Below are 22,104 nucleotides of genomic sequence, written 5' to 3' on the forward strand. Positions count from 1 at the left end.
ATAGTGTAGCCCACTTATGCCGCATAAGATTGGAGTTTAATGCACTAAACCATGATCAAACTGTGCTGAACCAAACAGGACCACTTTGTGGAAATGGACCAGACATGAACGTTGAGTGACACTGCTCATCCAGGCATTAGACAGAGGCTTTTTTGACGTTTCTCTGCAAGTTTTTTTCAACTACTTTTGTTGCCTGATTATTTCACTACATTCAGGACACAAATTAGCTTAAGAATTAAGAACCTTATAATTTTCACACTTTGAACGACTGGCAGAGTCATAAACAGCTTCAAACATGGCCTCACTTGCCCCACAAGGGGTGTTCACCCCTGCTGCGTAACGTGATCTGCAAAGAAACTATACTCTCGCTTTACACATGCTCACTTTAGGTACATAAGTCTGCAAAAGAAGCTGATTTTATTGTGAATTTCTTACAAATAAGGGGAACACCTTGCCAAAATAACATCATGATGCAGATTTGGAAAAAGTAACAAGTCAAACTTTGTCAGTTCTCTCCTTTGGAGAGGAAATTAACAACTTTGAAATGGAATTTTTAGTTGGAGTTTGGGTTGATCATTTCTGACTCATTTCAGGTAGTGAGGAAGTTTGACCACTGATTGGCTTTTTACTCAGTTGAAAATGAAAATGAGCCAAAAAATAAATTACCCGAGTGCTAATACTGCTCACTACTGCTCTCAGATTACAAAATAAAATTTGGCTAGCAGCCACTTCTGGGTTATGCTGAAATGAATTACAAAAATAAAATGCAGTTGACACTTCTGGTTTAGAAATGAAAAAAATCTAAAATAATTCAAAATCTTTGGTTTGTCTACCCAATTTTATTTTGTATTTGTTTCACAAATCAGAAGTGTCCACCCTACCAGTTTAATTTTTTTAATGCAAGAGCTGTAGTGTAAATAAGCTTCTTCTTCTGTGGTTTAACAGTATAAGCTTCACTTCAGGCCTGATAGTGGAGACAGCCTGAACAGCGAAAGTCTGCAGCTAGGCTGTCTTAGGAAAGATTTCAAGCACATGATGTCCTAGTTTTTGTTTCATATTTTTAAAAGATTGAGCAATTATGCATTTTTGCAGCTGCAGGGAATGTCAGTCTGCAGGGGGCATGAATAGTAACCTAAGTGAGTAGATTGGGACTGATTTACATTGGAGAAAATAATGTTCAACATGTTCATAAAGTTGATTTAAACTGAACTCTTTGTCCAAAACTACGAGGTGAGGTTTGCTTTGCACAGTCACAGGCAAAGAGATGTCCTTGACAGGGAAACGACTGCTTCTGGAGTGTGAAAACATTTCATTTCCTGGCCTTTTCACAACTAAACGTCAAAAAGGAAGTTCACTTTTCACACTCTGTAACGTGTGCATCTTTGTTTTAATTCAAGACACCAAATTCTAAATGAGGATATTCTGAGAAGACAAAAGTCCAAACAATGCTGTTTTAAGAGGGGCTTAATGTACAGAGATAAACTGATGACCTATCCTGCAAGGGTTTTCAAGTAAGAGGTAAAACAAAGTGATATCTTCTTTCTTGCTGACATGCATAAGTGATGATTTCTGACCAAAAAAAAAAAAAAATAAAACACACCCCTCTTTTCTCCATTCTTATTTTAAAAATCTACAGTGCAAATCCCAATGACACTCAAACATCATCACCTAGAGCAGAGATGACAGGCGTATAAAATAACTACCAAAAGCAGTCTTCTCTTTGATGCTCTTTTTTGCTTTTAAGAGGCTTCAGTATTAATTTCAGGCTGTGTCAGTACCAGCTAAAAACTCCTCACTGGAGCTTAAAGATTATTAATCTTATTTCACTTGTGCTTTTTCAGGAAGAGTGTTTTTCCTTGTGATTTCATTGATCTTCCACCATTATATCTCCATATGGGTACCGCTGAGCTACATTCTTAAAAATATGTAGGTTGATAGGACTGAGTCATCTCTCATATGGTTGCTTCTATACCACTAACAGGCCAGATGGCGATGAATTCTGCAGCGAGGAGACATAGCAAGGATAACCAGGATCAGTACAAAGATGATGAAAGCTTCCAAAATATTGCTGTGCTAATTATGAAAGAATTCTTTTGAGGCTGAGGAGAAACTGGCTCATCTCCCACCGTCTCTCCCACATCTCATTCTTGGCCAATGTCACAGGCAGCAGCAGCCTCCTCTCCAAAAAGCAGGTGGATCTACCGCTGCCAGCCAGTGGAGATGCACCCCACAGATGGGAAAAACAGAGTTTCTCGCGACCGTCCCTGGCACTTGTCCTCCACAGTTTTATAACGCTCTTCATCGCCACAAAGTGCTCCTCTGGGATAAATAGGGGCTGTGTAAATCAGCGACCTCTCAAAAAAGTCCCACTATGGGCTGGTCTTGGCTCTCACGGCTCGATTCATTAAAGCAGCCAGGCTCTGACTGAAGGCGCCAGCAGAGACACTGTTGAGTGCGGTGACAGTAGAGGTATGTATTCAGATTCAAACAACTCTCAAAGAGAGGAGGTTTCTTTTTGAATCTCTATGACTGTGTGGTCGTTCATTCACAGAGAGATACACAACCACACAGTCCTTTAGACGCTGCTTAAAAACATGCTGTTCTTTTGTCAAAGCATCACCAACAACACAGGAAAAGAAAATCCATATTATCCTCTTTTTCTGGGTAAAGAAGCTCTGAGTGTAATTGGGGCTTAAAAATGATTCCAACTAGGGAGCATGGAAATCCCCTGTCCAGTCTACCCGGTGGTCTATTAACTTACTTTCCACTCCCCATTGTGGACATTGAAGACAGATCACTAAAGACTCTGGAGAGAAACTAAGTATGCCATGCCCTATTCTGATGTCTCAGACCACAAAGAGGCAGCAGTTTCACTACCATGCTGATGTATTGAGATGCTATAAGTCAAATATCAATTCAATTTCCCCTTTTAAATGAGAACCAGAAGAAAAATCTGGTTAGAAGGTCTCTATGTATAGCGCAGTATGTATAGAAGTGAAATATTTTAAAACCTCCACAGATTACTTGCTGTCCTCATAGAGATAGCTGACATTCAGATACTTGTGCCCTCATAAAAAGACAAATGTCATCCCAGTTATGTCCCTTCCCTACTGTTAGGTTACACAAGCTAACACATGGCCATGAGTTGCCACCACAACTAAAACAGCACTGCCATCTTCAACAGATCCAGGCTACACTAGTGAGCCAGCAAAATAGTGACCATGCCAAGGCTATCTACCGTACACTACGGCCCTATTCGTCCCAACTGATAGGCACCAAAAGCCAGGACACCACTGGGGTTATAAAGTGGGAACCTCCCTTCATCAGTGCTTCATCCAGTAAGTCCCATAATGCTTCAGGAAGGCTGCACAGTGAGATCAAGCGTCAGGGCACACCCATTTGCAGAATATGGTAAGAAATGTTTAAAAGCAAAAGATATAAAAGAGTGTAACTGAGTGACAGTACATTGTTTAATTCTTGTTTTCAATCATTTAAAAGTGACTCTCAAGTTAATCTGTATTATTAGCTGATATCTCAGTTAGTATCACAAAAGGCAGTAATGACTTTAACTAAACTAGAGCCCTGAGCAGGATTCTTTTCTTAATCCCACTGGATTTCTGCCCATTAGGCAACGTGTTTCGCCCGCTTCCGCAGCCATGCCATCCACTCCTGCCCACACACTCGCAAAAGGTGTGTCAAATTCAGCCTGACAATCCATGTTACCTGCTCAGACTAAGAGACAGCGCATTTACTTAAAGGAATGGCAATATTAATGTGTTCATGTCAGCACCAACTTGACAACATTTCCTCCCTAAAGGAAGGAAAACTCTGAGAAAACAACCACAAAACTCACATCGTCGTCACGCGTAACGCTGCCACACATGGATAAAAAAACAACTGGGAGCCTCGGACTGACTAAACAACTGTGGCTTAGTAATATCAGTGCCAAAGTAATATTTACTGAGCTCATTTACACATCATTTATTTCTAAGTCATGCAGAGGTGAAATTGTTCCCTCAACTCTCTGGAAAGTTAGTGCGTCATAAAAACTGTTCTCAGCTCTCACAGACAGTCGACTAATATTTCTTTTTATGCCATGCTATTACTGTCCTCATTATTAGATGATTAATGCAATAAGGCCAATTTTCACAGAAAGAGGTGTAACTGCATAATGGCTCAGCGTCTTTGCACGCCGGTCAATATTTGGAGTGACAGACCAACAATATAATAAGGTTAGCATTAAAGCTGTGCTTTTCGACTTATTTACAACATTTAAGGGTGCACACTTTATTATGGAGCTATATTGTAAAGTGAAGGCCATCTCATCTTTGATATTGTGGCGGAGTGGTGGTGCATTCCATTTAACCTCAAAAGTTCGCCAGTCGGATACATCTTCAAAAATGCTCCCCAAACTCAGAATTCTGACTCAGACAGCCAGAGCAACACAGAGTTCCCATGTTTATGAACTCCTAGCAAATGGAAAGCATTCAACTTGGGTGTGAAGTTATTCCCAGCTCCAACATTCAACATCCGAGGTAAATGGAGCGTATTTGAGCATGAGTGTCATACAGGGAAAGTGACGTAATTGGGTTAGGGATGGGGGCAAATTTAGGTGAAATTTTATATAACATCTGGCATATTCATGATTTTGTTATGTCACCAGTTTCAACCCTGTACAGCCAAGAAGTCTTCTGAGCGATATAAATGACAACTGGAGCAACAGTGTTGCGTGCAAATGAAGACAGACAGACACACCAGCAACTATATTAAGTAGTAGTAGGAAGATGTGACTTTCTTTTCCTTCAACAATATTTTATTTAAATAATGTTGCTTCAGCCGATGTGGTCATGTTTTTCGATCATGTGTTGTCTAATTTCTTGTCTGTTTTTATTTTTCTTATTTGGATAAACTAAGTAGTGATCTTTGGTTTTAAAAAATTAAGCTAGTGTAATGGGTCAAAGTCATGTGAGGCAGGCTGCACATGCTGAGGAATCCTGATTAGTTCTCATCTTTAAATGTAGCCTACTTTTTTCAAAATGAGAATTCAACACGTGAGGTTATTTTCCTAAAACACCTGTTTAGATAGTGAATTATTTCATGTACCTTTAGGTTATTTATTCATTTGCAGCATTAGTTGGTGGCTGAGTTGATGCACACTTGTAAGCAATGGAGGGTGTCACGGACACTTTATCTTTGTTTTTACAGTCTTAATCTTATTAACTGGACTTCCATAGTTACCCTACATTTTTACCCACGCCGATGAAATCGGCAAGGGGTTATGTAAAGGGTTCCGTATCTTTGTTTGTTTGTTTGTTTGTTTGTATGTGTACAAGATAACTTGAAAACGGAAAGTCGGATCTTCACCAAATTTTCAGGGAATATTGGGATAGTGACAGGGAAGAATCGAATACATTTTAGTGATGATCCACGCACCCGTTCGGTTTTCCTCGGACTTTGAAATTTTGAACACCATAATAAGCAATGGGAGCGCAAGTTCCTCGGTGGCGCTGCTTAGGCGTGGGTCTGCCGCCTCAGACAGCTATTTTAGTTTGCACTGTGATATTGATGAAGTAAAAATTAATTTCCTCAGCTACAACTAGATTCATCAACACCACCGTCACATCTTTACAATCAACCCTGATAGTCATTGCCCAACATCTACAGCTGAACTTTTAAAATGCATTCATCAACTGCATGTTTCCAGCCCCCTATACTCAGGGTTACAATCTCCATACAGCCGCATCAATGCTGATGAGACTGTTTCAACACCGCTGCATATTCATTAGCAGTGATTCAGTCATCAGCACTTTCAGGTGTAATATGAAATATTCATGTTTGCACAGTGTTTGTCATGTGTGAAAATGTCCACCATTAGTCATACTGTATGTGTAACTGTTGCACGCAGCACATTATTATTAGCTTTGACCTTTAGGGGCTGCGTTTCCCATCATAATAATGGCTAGGATGAACAACATGATATCACTGAGTTGTTAGAGGGTTACTGTAGAAGAGGAAGATTTTGTTTCTGTGGGATGAGTTTGGCCATGGGGGTGTTATTTAATACAGTTAAATGGTAAAGATGGGGATCCTTTGTGTTGGAGTAACTTTTTTAATGGATAAAATTGCAACAAAACAATAAGTTGGTCTGAAGTATTCTGCAAGTTTGTTGGAGATAATAAGCTAGTGGTTGTGGCCAGTGGCAAAACAAGCCAATTATGGCTTATTGGATGTGGGTGTGAAGAACTTGGAAACAGATACTTTTTTTCATTCAAACACTGTTAATAAACAAAAATCTGATGCCTAATCAGACCGACTTATGATATGAAAAAAAAACTAACCAAATAAAAGCACACCATAATTAGCAAATTAAATGTCTTGAATAACAAGATCTAATAGATAAGAATGTCTATAGCATCTTTTTCTCATATTTTCATTTATTTATTTGTTTTGTTTTTTGGTTTAAAAAAAAAAAAACTAAAACAAAAGGGGGTAAAAAAGTACCTTTAAATGCACATAAGCTTCCCTATAACTTAAGCCAGTGATAACCTGTGTGTGTTTATGTGTAATATCAATGTGTTATGTATTGAAACAAAATAGGAATTGTTTCCAAGTCAAACATACACACTCTGTCCCAGTAAGACTCAGTGCATCATGGCAATAATAGCATGAGAGGGCAATCGGAATTACCTCATTAATGTGCTTATGCATCGCTGCTGGCAACCTCTCATCTGTGTGTGAAAGGTCAGCTTTCTTTACGAGGCAGAAATAAAGCGTCTGACAGAGTGATAGATGTCTTTGTGGATATTCAAACACATTCATCCCTGGTGTTTTTTTATTCCAACCAACAGAAATTTCTCCTCTGTTAAAGGCTCAGTCTTGCTCAGTCACGATGGAGATGTCAAATATTTTTGGTAATTATCTACATTTTTTTGGATGTGTGTGGGGGATGTGGTGTTTACTATTGAATTAGGTGAGGATATTATTTATAAGATGGGAAAATTACAGCTGGAATTACCCTTAAACAAAACCACATAGAGATTTAAATCTAAAGTTGCTGCGGTTGAAAAGTTTGATCTCAAGGTTAAACTTGTGGTCCATCGTGAGGAGAGCTACCATCTTTCCCAGCCCCTGCCTCTCAGCAACCCCTCAGCGGTCTAAGCAGAGTATCTCATGGGGTCTGAAGCATTGACTTTGAAAATATTAGGCCTGGTACCACGGCTAAGTCCATTTAATGGGGTTTCTTTCTGAACAGGGGTCATGATCAAAAAGAGAAGTGGGGAATTCATATTGAGCTCCTAGAGGGAAAAGTCTTGGACAAAAGCGAAAGCATTTGCCAAGAATATTTTCATCAATGCAAGACAAAAAGTGCTGCATGGTACAGATAAAGCATCTAAATTGAGTCAGGTTCATTCCATATTTTGCTAGGTGTTGCTTGTCTTAATAATACCAGTGGCATGACATTTTTTATACCTTAAACTTCGCTTTTTGAAAAATGTATAGCTCTGGAATAGGGGCATTGCTTTACTGAAAAACACTGTTTTCTATGAGTTATGGTGGCCCACTTTAACTGTTAGAATGGCTTTAATGTTGCTTTGCTTCATTATTTACCATGGCACTGGCTGCATAGATGAATGATGCACATTGATGTGGCGCACACTGATGACACTTATTTCTTGCACATCAGTGTGTGTCAAAGCCTGTGATTTAGCAGCCTTTAGTAGGGGGTGGTCGTCGTACAGTTTGCACACATCAATTTTGATGTTGTATGAGATTTATGTCTCACATAGCAGCATGCCAGAAACATATGAAACTGCTAAAAAGCACAGTCCGTAGGAGGCTTAAGACCTCAAATCAGAACCATTCTAGGTCGCAGTGCCTCCGATGGAATACCCGCAACAATCAATGAGAGTGGGTAGACCAGGTAGCACCAACAGCCATATGTTATGTACTTTCACCGCTCAGAAACATAAACGCAACTGTACCTTCATTTCAGCCAAGTTTTCTTCCAGATTGGGATATGTAGGTTAAGTTCCCCATCATGCCCTTGGGGAAAACTCTTCAGGTGTGTTTTATATGTGTTTAGCTGTGTTTAGATGTTGCCTTTTCAACCATTGTTCCTGCTGGAGGTTCTTTTGGTCATGTTCTCAGTGAACTGTTGTTGATTTTTGATGTGAGACACATTCACTCTGTGAGTAAAGTTATCGACTGAATTAGAGTTCATTCCTGTGACTATAGGTGTTCCTCAAGATCCATAGTGCATATTCTTCATCAGCATGCATTGCCTTACTCTGAGGTTGACTCTCTGCTTTGTTCTTGCTAGAGGAGACATGCCTTTTATTATTTCAAATTCAAAAAGATCTCCTGATGTAATAAATGCATCTCTGTACTGGGCATCTATCATTGCAGAGTTTTTAGTCTAGCAGTCAAAATGTCCTCTCCAGCTCCAGTCCATTTGCAACTCTGGCCTTTCTACTAAATCAAAACCTGCATGAACACGATAAGAAGATGTAAATTTAAAATGAAAGCTGCAAGTTCACTTTTTAGTTATCTAGAACACATCTGAAGAGTTAATTGTGTGTTTGATCCGACTGTTCATGATACATTAATATGAAAATTTGATTTATTTTGGGGAGAAATTATGCAAATATGGTAATACTAGAAATGGGGTGCTGTTTCTCTCAGTATTTAATGGCACATTATGTTTCCATGTGAAGTGTGATGTCATGATAGTGTGTCCCATTACTCATATTTTATGCCATCACTCATGCTCTCAAACTGCCCATTTGAAGCCAATAAAGTTCATGAGGGTTCAATGCTTAGGTCTGAGGGTGGAGATCGGGACTGGGCCCAAGTCCACAGGGGTAAAATATCATCACTACTGAAGTTCTCCAGGCCTGTAAACCTTGTCCTTTCAACAGCCCAAAAATTCTTTGTATGATTTTTTTCTCCAGATAAAATATTATATTTTCTCCAAATATAAATTGGCACCCTCTTCAGGCCTGGAGAACCTTTAATAGGATGCCTTTCAGTGTTTTTCTATCACAGTTGTTTTCTGTGTTTGTGTTTTTCACTTTGCCTTTTTCTTCTTCGGGTCTTCATAATTTGTTTTTATTTTCATTTGCAACATGTTCCCGTTGTTGTATTTGTTTTGGACTTTTGCTGTGTGTTATTCAATTTTCCTCATTTCTAAATTTACAGCCCATTTCTCCTAATGGAAATCTCCTTGCAGCGTGTTTGCCCTTGTTAGCCACCACTGTTACTGAATACTAATACAATAAATAAACAAACTTAAGAGATAAAAGAAGCTGCCTGTTTACTTGAATGGAAACATCACTGTAGGATCCCCCGATGACCCCAGAGATGGCCAATGGAACCTCGTTCTGGATCGGTCTGGAGCCGTCAGGGCAAATGAAGCCTGGATCGTGCACCTTGGTGAGCGAGGCCCTGACGAAATCTAGAGACTGCTCCAGAGCGTATGTGTCCTTGGAGCAAGTGTCCAGGATGTGGGCTCCCAGCTGGAGTCCGGGGAGGATGCGATCACTGGAATTAATCTCATCAAGCGCCAGCAACATGGCTTCCAGTCTCTGGATCCCTCTCTCCTCATTGATCTTCCCACAGTCCTCTGTCCCTTCACCTTTGTGGTGCACTGGGAACAGACCTCCGATTACTAAGTCCCCGTCTAGGATGATCTCACGTTTGGCTGTGGGTGGTAATCTGGAGATGCTGGGCAGGACTCCTAGTATAAGGAGCTCCAGTAAGAGCATGTGGAGAGGCCAGTAATGGGCAGAGAAGCCCAGCCACCTGGGGCACAATGTTAGGCTCAGCATGGCAGGACCGGTAAGGGGGAGCAGGGTTGGTTGAAGTAGAATGGAGCAGAGGTTCACAGGGTCTGCAGGCAGATCACTTTCAAGTCTTCATTCGGTGGGTGCAGCATGTTTGATACTTCCTGAGAGAATAAAAGGAAAAAGTATTAGCAGTTAATATTGCATGAAGCCTGTTTCTCTGCACCAACAATCTTCTGAGCCTTTTCTGTCCACCTTTCTTTGTCTCAATGTCTTTGTATATGAATGTATGCATCACAGTATCTATATCTATATCTATATCAGTGTACCATTGTGTCAAATTATAAACATGTTACAATTTATGTTTGTAGTTATGGATCTTAGTATCAATATAAAGATGCATCTTTAAATAACTATCTACATTTGTATCAATAGAAGTTATTAGTATCTTTGTGGTAATGTATTTTGATATCAGTATTTCTTAATGCATTGATGTTTCTTTTAAATGATGTGTCTTTGTACCAAATTATTTATGTATTAATGCATTTTTAGATCTTTGGATTGATGTGTCTTTCTAAAATGATAGATGGACTTGAGCTTGTTTAGTGCTCTTCTAGTTGTGTGACAAATCAAAGTGCTTTTACATCTCAGGTCACACTTACCCATTCACACCCACTCACAGCACAGTCACAAACTGATGGCAAAGATTGCTATGCAGAGTGGTCAAAAATATTAAGTAGTCACATGGATCAGCCATATGGATCCACACACACCACTGACGCAGCAGTGGGAGCAAAGTCGAGGTTAAGTGTCTTTTTCACATCAACTTATGACTGTGGATCAAACCCGCAACCTGGTTGAGAGACGACCGACTCTACCTATGGAGACATGATCACTTTTATTGCTGTTTCTTTGTCTAAAAGCATCTTTATATCAATTTGTCTTTGAATCAGTGTATCTTTGTGATAATACATCTTTGTCCCAAAGTACAGATGTATCTTTTAATTTATGTATCAGTGTTATCTATGTATCAATTAGCTGGTATTTATCAGTTTTGGCTGGTTTCACAGACAGATGTTTGGCAGATAAGAGTATTAATGTCCAAATAACATAATAGATGATATGTTGCAGTGTTAATTTTGTCGACTAAAACTATGACTAAAAATACTTGTTTTTCCATGAGAAAGATTAGACTAAGACTAGCCAAAAATAGATCTTTGATGACTAAAACTGACTAAAAGCAGTTATGTTTTCATCAAAATGACTAATACTAGACTGGAATGTAATTGAGTTCTCGTCTGGCATTCAAAATCCATGGTATTTCTCCATTGTAGGTAAATCTGTTCAAATGCAATGCATCTGAAGCTATTCTTCCTCTCAGCTGTAGAAGGCAGAGACTCCAGGTTTAGCAGGGACCCCAGATTTGGCAGGGTGCATATAACACACTACCATGATTTGGTACCAGATTCAGACAAGAGAATAAATGCTAGAACTAAAAATAGACTAAAATGTTTTTGCATTTATGTTGACTAAGAAAACTATAAATGGTAGAAATGACTAAAATGTGACTAAAATAATAAGACATTTGATCTAAAGACTAAGACTGAGACTAAAATTAAAAATAGCTGTCAAAATTAACACTGATATGATTCAAAACTCTTTTTATATAAACTCAAAGTAATTTTACTACAACCGACTTCCAATGTGGTGCTGAGGTTATTTATGTAGGAAAAGTCAAACAAAGCCTAAGCATAAACACAGATGCAGCGTCCGGGACAAGGACGGGCCTGGGCCGAGCAGAGAGTTGCAATGGACTTTGATGAGTGTGTAAATCTACATACCTATGGCTAATTCTCTGATGAAGTGGAAGTGTTTCCAACACATCATGTCATGCAGAAAGGCATGGATTGTTAGGATTGATGGCAAGAGCACCATCTCACTTCCCCAAAACTGGGAGTAGCTGTTCAGGGCATCCCAGCTAATCAGCAATAATGAACGTGACTTCAGCTGTGGGAAGAGCCATCAATGAGAGGGGGACATCAATGAGAACAATCCACAGTGAATGTTTTTGTCTTTCTTCAGAACTACTCCAAAAGAAACCACGATGGTTGGATTTTGCTGTTTTAGCAAGGGTTACAGTTGAGATCATCAGTATATGAGGACAGATATGGGACAATTGACAGCAAGACTCAATTTTCATGAGTGTAATGAGTTTTAATATAGTGTCTAGTTAACAGAGAACTAGTTAATTATTTGTATGTAAAATTACTTTGATAAAGGGGGCACATACTTTTTCACAGCACTGTCTCAGTGTATCTTTGAATTAATATATTTTGTATTGGTGTATCTTTGTACCTATGTACCTCAAATCCATATATCGTCATATCCTTCTCTCAAAGTATATATCAGTGTGTCCTTGAATGAACTGATCAGTTTATCAGTCTATATATGTATAAAACTATATGTATAAAACTATAAATATATATAAAACTAGCTATGAACAATGATGCATTCAAACTTATGTATGTTTGTTTATCGGTTAATGACTTTGTGAGAAACAATCTTTTGCATCAAAGTATCTTTGTATTTGCGGTAAATAATCTTTCCCATAATTTATCTGTGTATTGAAGCACTCTTACTTCCTGACGCCTGTATGTTTTAATGATATGAAACAGCAACAATAAGGCTCAAACACTTTAACACCTTGGCAGTGTTGTTTCTTATCTAAGTCACGTTAAATCAAACTTTCTTCAGCAAGTTTCCTATACAGTATTCTTATCGATTTTTGCCTGAGCTGCTTTTCTCTCGCCATAACACAATCTACAGAAAAATAATACTGTTATTGGACCATCCGAGGCCAAGGCTGCTCTGTTTTGAGACTTAAACGTGTCCACACATCTTATGGTTTACTTTCTGAAGCCAAACACCAGTAGAGATAAGTTCAGTCAGGCTCTCACGGGTTCCAGTGTGAAATATAATCACTGCAGTTTTATCTCAAAGACAAACTTGGAGTTATCGCTGCTAAGTGACCACATCAAACATTTACAGATATTTAAGACATCTCTCAAGTGAAGCGTAATTTCCAAGCTTACAACCGAGATATCACATAAATGGTGGGTCTCTTCAATGGCTGTGGTTGCCATGGAAACATAGCCCAGTAAGAAAAAAATCAGGGTTGGACTGCAGGGGCAGTGGGCAGTGAGACATGTATGCTAATATGGATTCCTATCATGTGGAGGTTACAGGTTTTGGGATCACAAGGAGTTGTTATGATGTCTGATTAGGGAGGAGGGCTGGTTCAATCACAGAGCTCACACAGAGGGGGAACCAATCCTGTTTCTTTCAAACACACTCACTCGTCACATTCATCAAAAACACACACATATGCACACAGGAGTCCTACAAACAGATTGATCTATCTTTACACACAGGCGTGGACTATAATGACTCATGATTCCTGACTTTTATCTATGATTCTGTTTCATGAAAAATATCTGCAGCATTGATCACATCATTTAAAAATCAGAGGGATGCATGGATGTTCTGTGTGTCTGGTTTTTAAAATTCAGGTTTGGAGGAGTCACACCAGCACACACACAGAGCTTGGCTGTAGTTTTGTTGGATAAGCAGATCCCCTCCTCTCCATTAACAAGCAGCAGGGAGCTTATTACTGATTCCTCCTATTTGATACCCTGTATTGTTACCAATATTATCACACAACATTTAGATGTAACCCTCGAAAACCCAAATATAGATGCAATATCTCTGTATTCCTAGATTAAGTCCTGGTAGTGCTCACAGAGGCAGAACAGAGGGTATAAAAACACCAGCTGAAGAAGCTACACCCAGACAAGTTCATCCAGCATATGTTTGTGTTCTTGTTCGGGAGTATGCTTTTGCAGAGACATTTGAAGAATACCCCATGACATCCCAGGAGCAGTGCAAGATACAAACAACCGAAACACCAGGAGGAAAAAGTTTAATGAATGCTGACTATCCCTCCTGATAAATATTACATCAGGTTGTGGGTGGAAACCGTATGGTGCATTTATGAAAATGTAAAGCAAAAACTGTCTGGGATTGTTAAATACTTTCAAAGATCTGATGAAAAACAGACAAAATAGTCAGTACGATCTTGCCTTCTTTTCTAATTTTTCTAATCATTTTTAAAGTCCATGATAAGAAAAATTAGGAAATTCTCCCTGCTGCTTTGATGGATGCCACCTTTGCAACATGATGGATACGTGAAATATCATCCCTGCAGGATATTCTGCAGCCAACTGTTAGTGATATTATTAGAAAGTGGAAGCATTTAGGAACAACAGTAACTCAGTCATGTAAAATCACAGAGCAGGGTCAACAACTGCTAAGGTGCATGCTGCATAAAAGTAACCAATGCTCCGCTGATTCCATAGCTTAAGAGTTCTAAAACTTCCACTGGCATTAATGTGAGCAGAAAAACTGTGCAGCAGGAGTTTCATGGAATAGGTTTCCATGGCATGCAAGCCTCACATCACTAAGCCCAATGCTAAGCCTCAAATGGATTGTTATACAGCATGCACTGGACCGTGGAGCCATGAAAATATGCTCTGTGGAGTGACAAATCATGCTTGTCTGTTTGGCTGACACTTGCATTGTGCCAGCTGTGATGTTTTGTGAATGAGCGATAATAGTATGGGGCTGTTTTTCAGGGTTTGGGCTAGGCTCCTTATCCAGTGAAGGGCAATATTAATGCATCAGCAAACCAAGACATTTTGGACAATGCTATGCCTCCAACTATGTGGCAGCAGTTTGGGGAAGGCCCTTCTCTATCCCTGTGTGTCCAAGTGCACAAAGCAAGGACTGTAAAGACAGCTTGATGAGTTTGCTGTGGAAGAACTTGACTTGCCTGCACAACCCCATCTAGCACTTTTCATGCCAGTTCCTGAAGCTGTCACCACATTTCCTGCACAGGAAACCTTGGAAATTAAAACCAAGCCTATTATGTTGGAGTTTAATCTGATAAAAAAAAACTGAGCGACGTTTTTTTACGGAGCAGTCATAAAGCAAGAAGAAAAGAGAGGTGTCATCAGAGAAAACTGGAAGTGCGGCTGTTTAGGGGAACTTTTCCTCACTTTAATAATGATCCGAAAAAGAAAAAAGAACATGTGAAAACTAGAGTGATTAAATTGGGGGACGTTTGGGTTCTCTCTGGGTACTCTGGCTTCCTCCCACCACCAAAAACATGCTCATTAACTGGTGAATCTAATTGGCCTTAGGTGAGAATGTGAGCGTGCCTGGTTGTCTGTCTCTATGTGTCAGCCCTTTGATAGACTGGCGACCAGTCCAGGGTGTACCCCGCATCCTGCCCAATGACAGCTGGGATAGGCTCCAGCCCCCCCGTGAAACCCCGGGATAAGCAGTATTGAAAATGGATGGATGGACATTTGTCTCAAATTTGTCTTACAGTTTAAACACTCACATTGTGAACTGTAATCGTCCAAACGTGTTCTAAACAAAGCTCAAAATTTTAGTTTCATGACCCTGGGAAACTTGACTTGTAACGGATGGCAGAGAATAATCATGGTCCATTACAAGTAAGTAGCACAAAACATGAATAGAAGAGCAGCAGTCATTCATCCAGCATTTCCACAGCAACAATGAACAAGTCATTGTCTGCTATGGTGACTCCTTAATGACAGCCACCATGACAAGAAACTTCTTGTTGTAATTCTGTATGCAATTTCCAAAAAATCTGGACATTTTTGTGCAAAAATACATATTGTACCTTTAAAATACATACTTTGAATTTTCTTGATGTGATTTAAATGATGGCATGCTTTCTTTGAGATATGGTGTTTAATAGATAAGAAAAAAAAACAGAAAAAGCATGTCTTACTTTTGCTTTTTTGTCAATTTCACACAGTCTACCTGCAATGTGATCTGCAGCATACGCTTAAATTAAGGGAGCAGACACATCAAAGTCTTAAATTTCTAGAATGAAAAAACACAGGTCAATTGTATTGAGTTTGAAAACACAAAAAATGCTCTTAATTACTAGTAACAACCAGGCTGGGAGTGTAAAAAAACAGTCAGTGGTGGACTCAGGCAGTGTGAGGGGCAGGGGCAAGAATTAAAAAGAAACACCAGTTAGTAGCAGGCAGAGTATTTTCTAGCATTTTCTTAGACAACCTAATTCCTTAAGGGCTTTTTTGGTTTCATTTTTTATGGCCGCTTGGAGAGCCCTTTTTTTATAGTTCTCCTCAATTGGCTGAGCTCCTGCTGTGCACTTAATAATGTTTTATCTATCATGCGAGCATTCAGGAAGCCATTTTTGCTGTGTTTCTTTTCTAACCAGCGGAAATGAATTAGAGGCCATTACATTTATGTCAGCATTCAACCTTTTTGTTCATCAGCTTCATTTGAACTGTTTCATGGTAAAAGAAATCAGAATAAAAGGGGGAAAAACTTTGAAATGTTTCTGAAATTCATCAGAGAGACAGAGAAAAACAAAGTGATTTCTTTTCTTTTAGAAATAGTATTTCAACTGTTTTTGGACGATCCCCAGACTAGGGTCAGTGCTGGAAAAGCTTCACAACATTTGTCCTTTTATCAGCGCCAAGGTGAGAAAGCAACTGTGAGAATTCAGCATAAAAAGTCTAATTGCTTCCCTGCGCTGTCTGCTGGAGCAGATGGGGGCTTTCTGGTTGCAAAGAGGAGGTCACACTGTGGATTAATGGTCCAATAAGGAACAGCCAATTAGGCAGGCCTATAGGTCAAAGAGAGGCTGGGGGTCCAGCAGAGCCTTTTTCACCCCCTTAAGAAGTACAAAGGCTCAAAATGCTTATAAGATACAGCTAAAACAAAATTAGAATCACATTTCCAAGTGAAATCTCAGACAGGGGGCAGAGTTATCAGCCTTCAAGAGTGTTAAATCTAAGCCTCTGATTAGTTGTAAGTAGCTCCTATCATCCTCGGATCACATCATTAAAAGTATCTTGATGTAGAAACGGCTGTCACGCTCACACTCAGCCACTCGCCCCCCAGATGTCTGCGCACAATATTCCCTCTGAAAGGAGAGTTCAAAAAGAAAAGGCAGTGTGCTTTACTCAGCTTTGAACCAGCAGCTAGTACACAACTGCTCCCACCCAGGACAGTATTTCAACAACATTAGCATAAAGGAGCTTTGAGAGCATCTTTCCTTATGGCGGCTGTGTAATGTATGACTCACTGCACAGTCGCTCACAGCTACCACACAGATCGGCACGTTCAGGCATAGTACTATGTATGTATGCATGTATGGAGAAATGTGCTATTCATGTCTGGAGACCGGGCTGAGGAGATGAGGGACTAACCACCTGTTTGAAGATAAAATCCACAGTGAATTAGCAGAACAGTCTCAGTGATGTGTGCTGTTTACACCAGGGGGTTTAATCACTATGTTAATTATCATTTCAACATCACCTCAACTGTTAGGCTTTGCTGTTGGGCTTGTTCGGCAAGCCTTTTGTTAAATACATGACATGACATTAAATTTTATTGTTTAATCTGCCACACATGAATCATTAAGCTGACTAATAACAGCCTAAGCGCAGCATTTGTCCCATGAGATACATCTAAAACATAGCTTTGTGTTGTTTACATGAACGGAGAATCATTTACATGAGGTTTTTGGAGCTTAATATTATTGCAGAACACAAGATGGATTAGAGACAAGCTGAAATGAGCCTTTCTTAAAATGTTCTTACTTTTAGATGTTCTTCGTATGCTCTTAATGGTGTTTCATGCTCTTGTTTGTACACCGGAACACTTTGAGATTCGCTTAAACTCTCTGTGTCAAAAGTTGAAATTATATCAATGACTAACCATTACTGCAGGTACAAGATAATACTATACTAGATAACCACAGATAATTCACATAGTGTAGAAAACTGAACTAATAGAAATGATAATATGGCTATATGTTATAAAGGTCACAAAGTGTTTGTATATGCAGTGTTTCAGGTATATTTACAGCCTTCCAAGTATATTTTTTGACCCTGTTTAGTTTGTTTTTAAATTTGTATCATAATGCCATATGTACCTCTATAGAGGGACATTCACAAGTACTTCCTTTCAGTAAATGCATTACTTGAGGTATCACATTCATGTTAGAAATGAAGATTTTGATGCTGTCAACAGTCATCAGCCTCTTGCTGCTGATATTATCTCACACTCTTGCACTCTAGTATGACGGTTGCAATACGCTTTCTTGTCAACAGAAAGATCAGCTCACCTGCGATGATTATGGAGTACTGAAAGGGAGTAATTTTATGTGAGCATCTAAATACAACATACAGCTGATAAAACCTATCAAAGCGCAGAAACACGGGCACTACTTTAGCTCAGTGGGTACAGCAGTCATCCATTTACAGAGGCTGGTTGTGGGATCAGTTCCCAGTCTCGGCGCATGTTTCCCCCTTTCTCTCTCACCATGTGCCCTGTCTCTTCTTAGCTTTCCTATCTAAATGAAGCATTTAACAGAACTAGGCGAGCTCAACTCCACAAAATCCAGGCATATCAGTGCTGACAAAAAAAGCACAAATTAAAAAAAAAAATAAAAATCACAAATAGAGGAACTTGTTATGGATTGCAAAATTAATAGGGGAACAGTACAAAGGTAAACGTCTGGTAACACAAAGGATAGAGGACTGTTGACTTGTCCACTGAGCTGCCTGTGAAATGAGTGAAATAAGACATTAAGGAGCAAAAGTTTACTTGTTTTTCGGGTCGTCGTTTATAGTGTTTTTAAGAGCATGCTTTATGCACTTTTCAGCACCATTTGGTCAAGCCACTGAATTTTCTTTCCGCAACAACAGTGATGTAAAACAATTACACCGCTGTTCCTAATAGTCTTATTTCACTTTAAAAAAAAAAGAAAAAAAAAACCTTACCAACCTCACAATGGACAAGTCAAAAGTCATTTGCACATTGTGTTACCAGACATTTACCTTATTACGGCCCCCTTATTCACTTTCAATCCATTACAAGTTCCTTATGCCATGGTTAACTTCATGTCTTTGGTTTATCCAGAGCTCCTTATTTTCTTTAAAAATAAAAGCAGTTCTGTATCACCTTCGGTCTTCAGACACTGGCCTGCTTTCCATACCCAAAACCAAACTCTGAACCTTTGTAGACAGAGCCTTCATCTGCAGCCCCGACCCTCTGGAACATTCTGCCTGCAGACATCGGTAGCGCTCTGTCTTTGGATATTTTCAAAAAACATCTTAAGCACCCCCTGTTCACCACAGCCTACAGTCTTCACTAAACTACCCCTTACACTCATCCTACCCCTCACATAGTCTGTCCATGTCTTATGTGTTCTTGTAAAGCGTCCTTGGATTCCTTGAGAGGTGCGATATAAATCCAAGATATGATTATTATTATTATTATTAAAATAGTAAGTCAATTACCTTTAGACAATACAAAAATAACACAAAAACAGTTTTTAAAGATAAGATAAGATAAGATGTAATTTGCCTTGGTTGAAAGCGCACCAGCACACAGCTTAAACATACACTGACATGTGAAAGGAGAAGAAGCAACAGTCCATTAAACAAGATCTAAAACATTTGTGTATCTTCACTATTTTTATTTGCTATTTTGATAGTTTTTATCAGCAGTACGCTATATAAAGATGCTCACATAACATCAGTCCCTCTCAGTAGTCTGTAATCATCGCAGGTGAGCTGCATGTTTGATCTTACTGCTGAGGAGAAAGCGAATCACAACCATCATCCTTCTGTAGAGCGCAGGAGTCTGGGATAATATCGGCAGCAAGAGACTGATGAAAATGTTGACATGAGCAGCATTCATAGCTTCATTTCTAACTTTGGATGTGGCACCTTGATGTTTTTATGGGAGACGCACACTCGTGAATGTCTCTTTATAGCGGGTCAATAAGGCAATTTCATTCAAATTTATAAAAAAAAACATAAAAAGGGTCAAAAATATACTGTAAACAAACCCGATAGTCTGCTGAAGTATTATGATACATTAACCTTTATACTGTACTATAGTTTGCCTTTTGATAATTCATAAGTTCCTTTTCCTGTGGTTAACCGCAAATCCTGTTTTATCTTCTGAAAGTTCCTTTTTATTTCAGAATAAAAGCAGGTCACTATTTACTCTTAGTTTAAGACTGTACTAAAACCAAAAACTGATCAAAAACATTTCAAATGCAGAATAATGGAATTTCAATATGGGAAGATTAATTGTGATTGACAACAGAAATCCTTAGATTAATTGCAATTAAGATGATTAATGATTAATTACTTATTTTACATCACTATGGCTGCAAGGCTTAACCAAAGGTTACTGAAAGGACAATATAAATGCGATTTTAAAAAAAATCATGCACTAGTAGTGGAACCTACTTACTCAAAATTAATAGATTAAAACAGGCTTTAAGAATAAAAGTTCACGCAACATGCCGAGCCTCAGTACCTTGAAAATGAGAGCAAACAATTAAACCTAAGCAGCTTGAACTTCACCTGACCTGTAATATCAAGCACCAAGTTGTTCCCTAAAGAAAATAAATGTTTGTTTTGAAGCCAAAAGACCCCAAAAAATCAGCTGAATCCTTTAAAACTGTGACCTATGATGGTCCTTCAAGTAGGATCCAGCTCTTCGAAAGAAAAGTCCCTGACTGAAGAGAAAACTGCGCCCTCCATCACTTCTGGAATGATCTCCATCATTCTATCATCTCCAGCCGGGGCTCAGTTTATCCCTCCACCTGGACTTGTCAGCTGAAGGAATTAAGAAGCCTCTGTGGTGGATAGCAGCCAGCTGATTGAGAATTTGAACATAGATCAAATGTATGATTTCATCAGAAAAAAGCACAAGGGAATGTGGCTGTTGGGCTGCTTGACTCCAAAACAGCAGATAGTGTTAAAATCTCCTGTAGATATTAATGCAGAGCTAAAGTTAATGAGTGTAAAGAGCAGCTTTGAAAAGAGAAAGATAGAGTATCTGAAAATAACACAATAATAACGTCCATGGGGATAGGTGGAGGTGTTTCAGGAGCCCATGACCAATCCATCACTGTCACCTTCTTCACTTCCAGAGAAATCCCACCGCTACATCACACCTTCCACCAACAACAATTTGATTCATAAAATTATCTGTCCAAGCTTAAATATATTTACATTTCCTCTCACCTGCACATCCTCTCAGCCTCACACAGCAGGGGGGCTACGCTGTAGTAGGGTGTGAGTGATAATTTCATTTTTAGTGTGGATTAATGTGACCTGTGCTGCAGAGAGAGAAAACAGCACCTCACTTTTATCAGACAGGTGTTGAAGACTCTGATGATGTAGGGATGTGCAGTGTTTGTCAAGTATAGGTGCTGTTTCCTTCTGTTTTGAGGTGAGAGACTGACAGAACATTTCCATCTATAGTAAACCCTGTGATTAATAATAAAAAAAGGGAAAACTACTTCTATTTCAAAATAAAAGTTTGACATGTTCATTTCTTACCTTGAAGGAGCCGGTTTTCTCTTATATATCCGCAGGTCTTTTTTCTCCACCAGCCTCGCGACAACCTCACAGCGCAGATCTTCACGTGACGAGCGGAGTCCAGATGTGGTTCACTTTGAGCATGTTTGCCAGGCAGCGGTTTGGATCTGTCCTTGGTTCTGAAGTCTACTGGCAAGTGTGCCAAACTCCTCTCCCCAACTCCTGCCTGCAGTCACAAACGCTGGGTCGTAAAAGCCCAGACAGTAGTGATAACAGAAGCTACCTACCGCCCTGTAGAGCTCATGTGTCCATTAGCAGCAACAGCAGAGATCTTCGAGAAGGATTCTCCTCCTGAATGAAACGCTACCGGGCTGCACTGAGTAGCTACGAATAAAACCTACCCTAGCTACATTCATTTAAACCGTTACATTTCATAATAATAGCACTGTCTCGTCGGAAAGTTCCCCGAATAAAGTTGAAAAGCAGATCTGTTGACAAATCCCGCGGTAGCAGCGCGCGTGCAGCCTCTGTGAGCAGCTCCAGCTCTAATGAGCGCTGCGCTCGCGCCTCTCATAAACCTGACTGAGCTTCACAAAGCGCCTGTGAGTTAGAGCACAGATACAGGAGGGACTCAAAAAATAATGAAACCTATCATTCCAAAGGAGGGGAGCTCTCTTTAGTAGGAATGTAATATATGTTTTAAAAAAATGCGCATTGAATCCTTTTTCCAACTTAGAACATGAGTGACTCACCCCATCTCACTCCCAGAGGAGCTGCCTGAGTGGTGCCAGTCTAACTTTTAATAAGACCCCCCCCCCAAAAAAAAAAAAATCAAAAATCTTTCTACA

General features: G+C 39.4%; 1 protein-coding gene across 2 annotated transcripts in view; it reads right to left on the reverse strand.

Annotated features, from left to right (window-relative positions):
• Nucleotides 1-21,774, reverse strand: part of grm2b (glutamate receptor, metabotropic 2b) — a 59,937-nt gene extending 38,163 nt beyond the window's left edge. Inside the window, exons 1-2 of one of the 2 annotated variants that reach the window (XM_041783104.1) lie at nt 21,278-21,774; nt 9,318-9,946 (exon numbers count right to left, since the gene is read on the reverse strand). In XM_041783104.1, coding sequence (XP_041639038.1) covers nt 9,318-9,827 — 510 coding nt within the window. In that variant the 5' untranslated portion in view covers nt 9,828-9,946; nt 21,278-21,774. Of the gene's footprint in view, nt 1-9,317; nt 9,947-20,246; nt 20,345-21,277 lie in introns of those variants that run through there. The other variant, XM_041783105.1, reaches the window with a different exon arrangement.
• Between the last annotated feature and the right edge of the window lie 330 nt (nt 21,775-22,104).

Source organism: Cheilinus undulatus, linkage group 3 (assembly GCF_018320785.1).
Source record: "Cheilinus undulatus linkage group 3, ASM1832078v1, whole genome shotgun sequence".
NCBI lineage: Eukaryota > Metazoa > Chordata > Actinopteri > Labriformes > Labridae > Cheilinus > Cheilinus undulatus.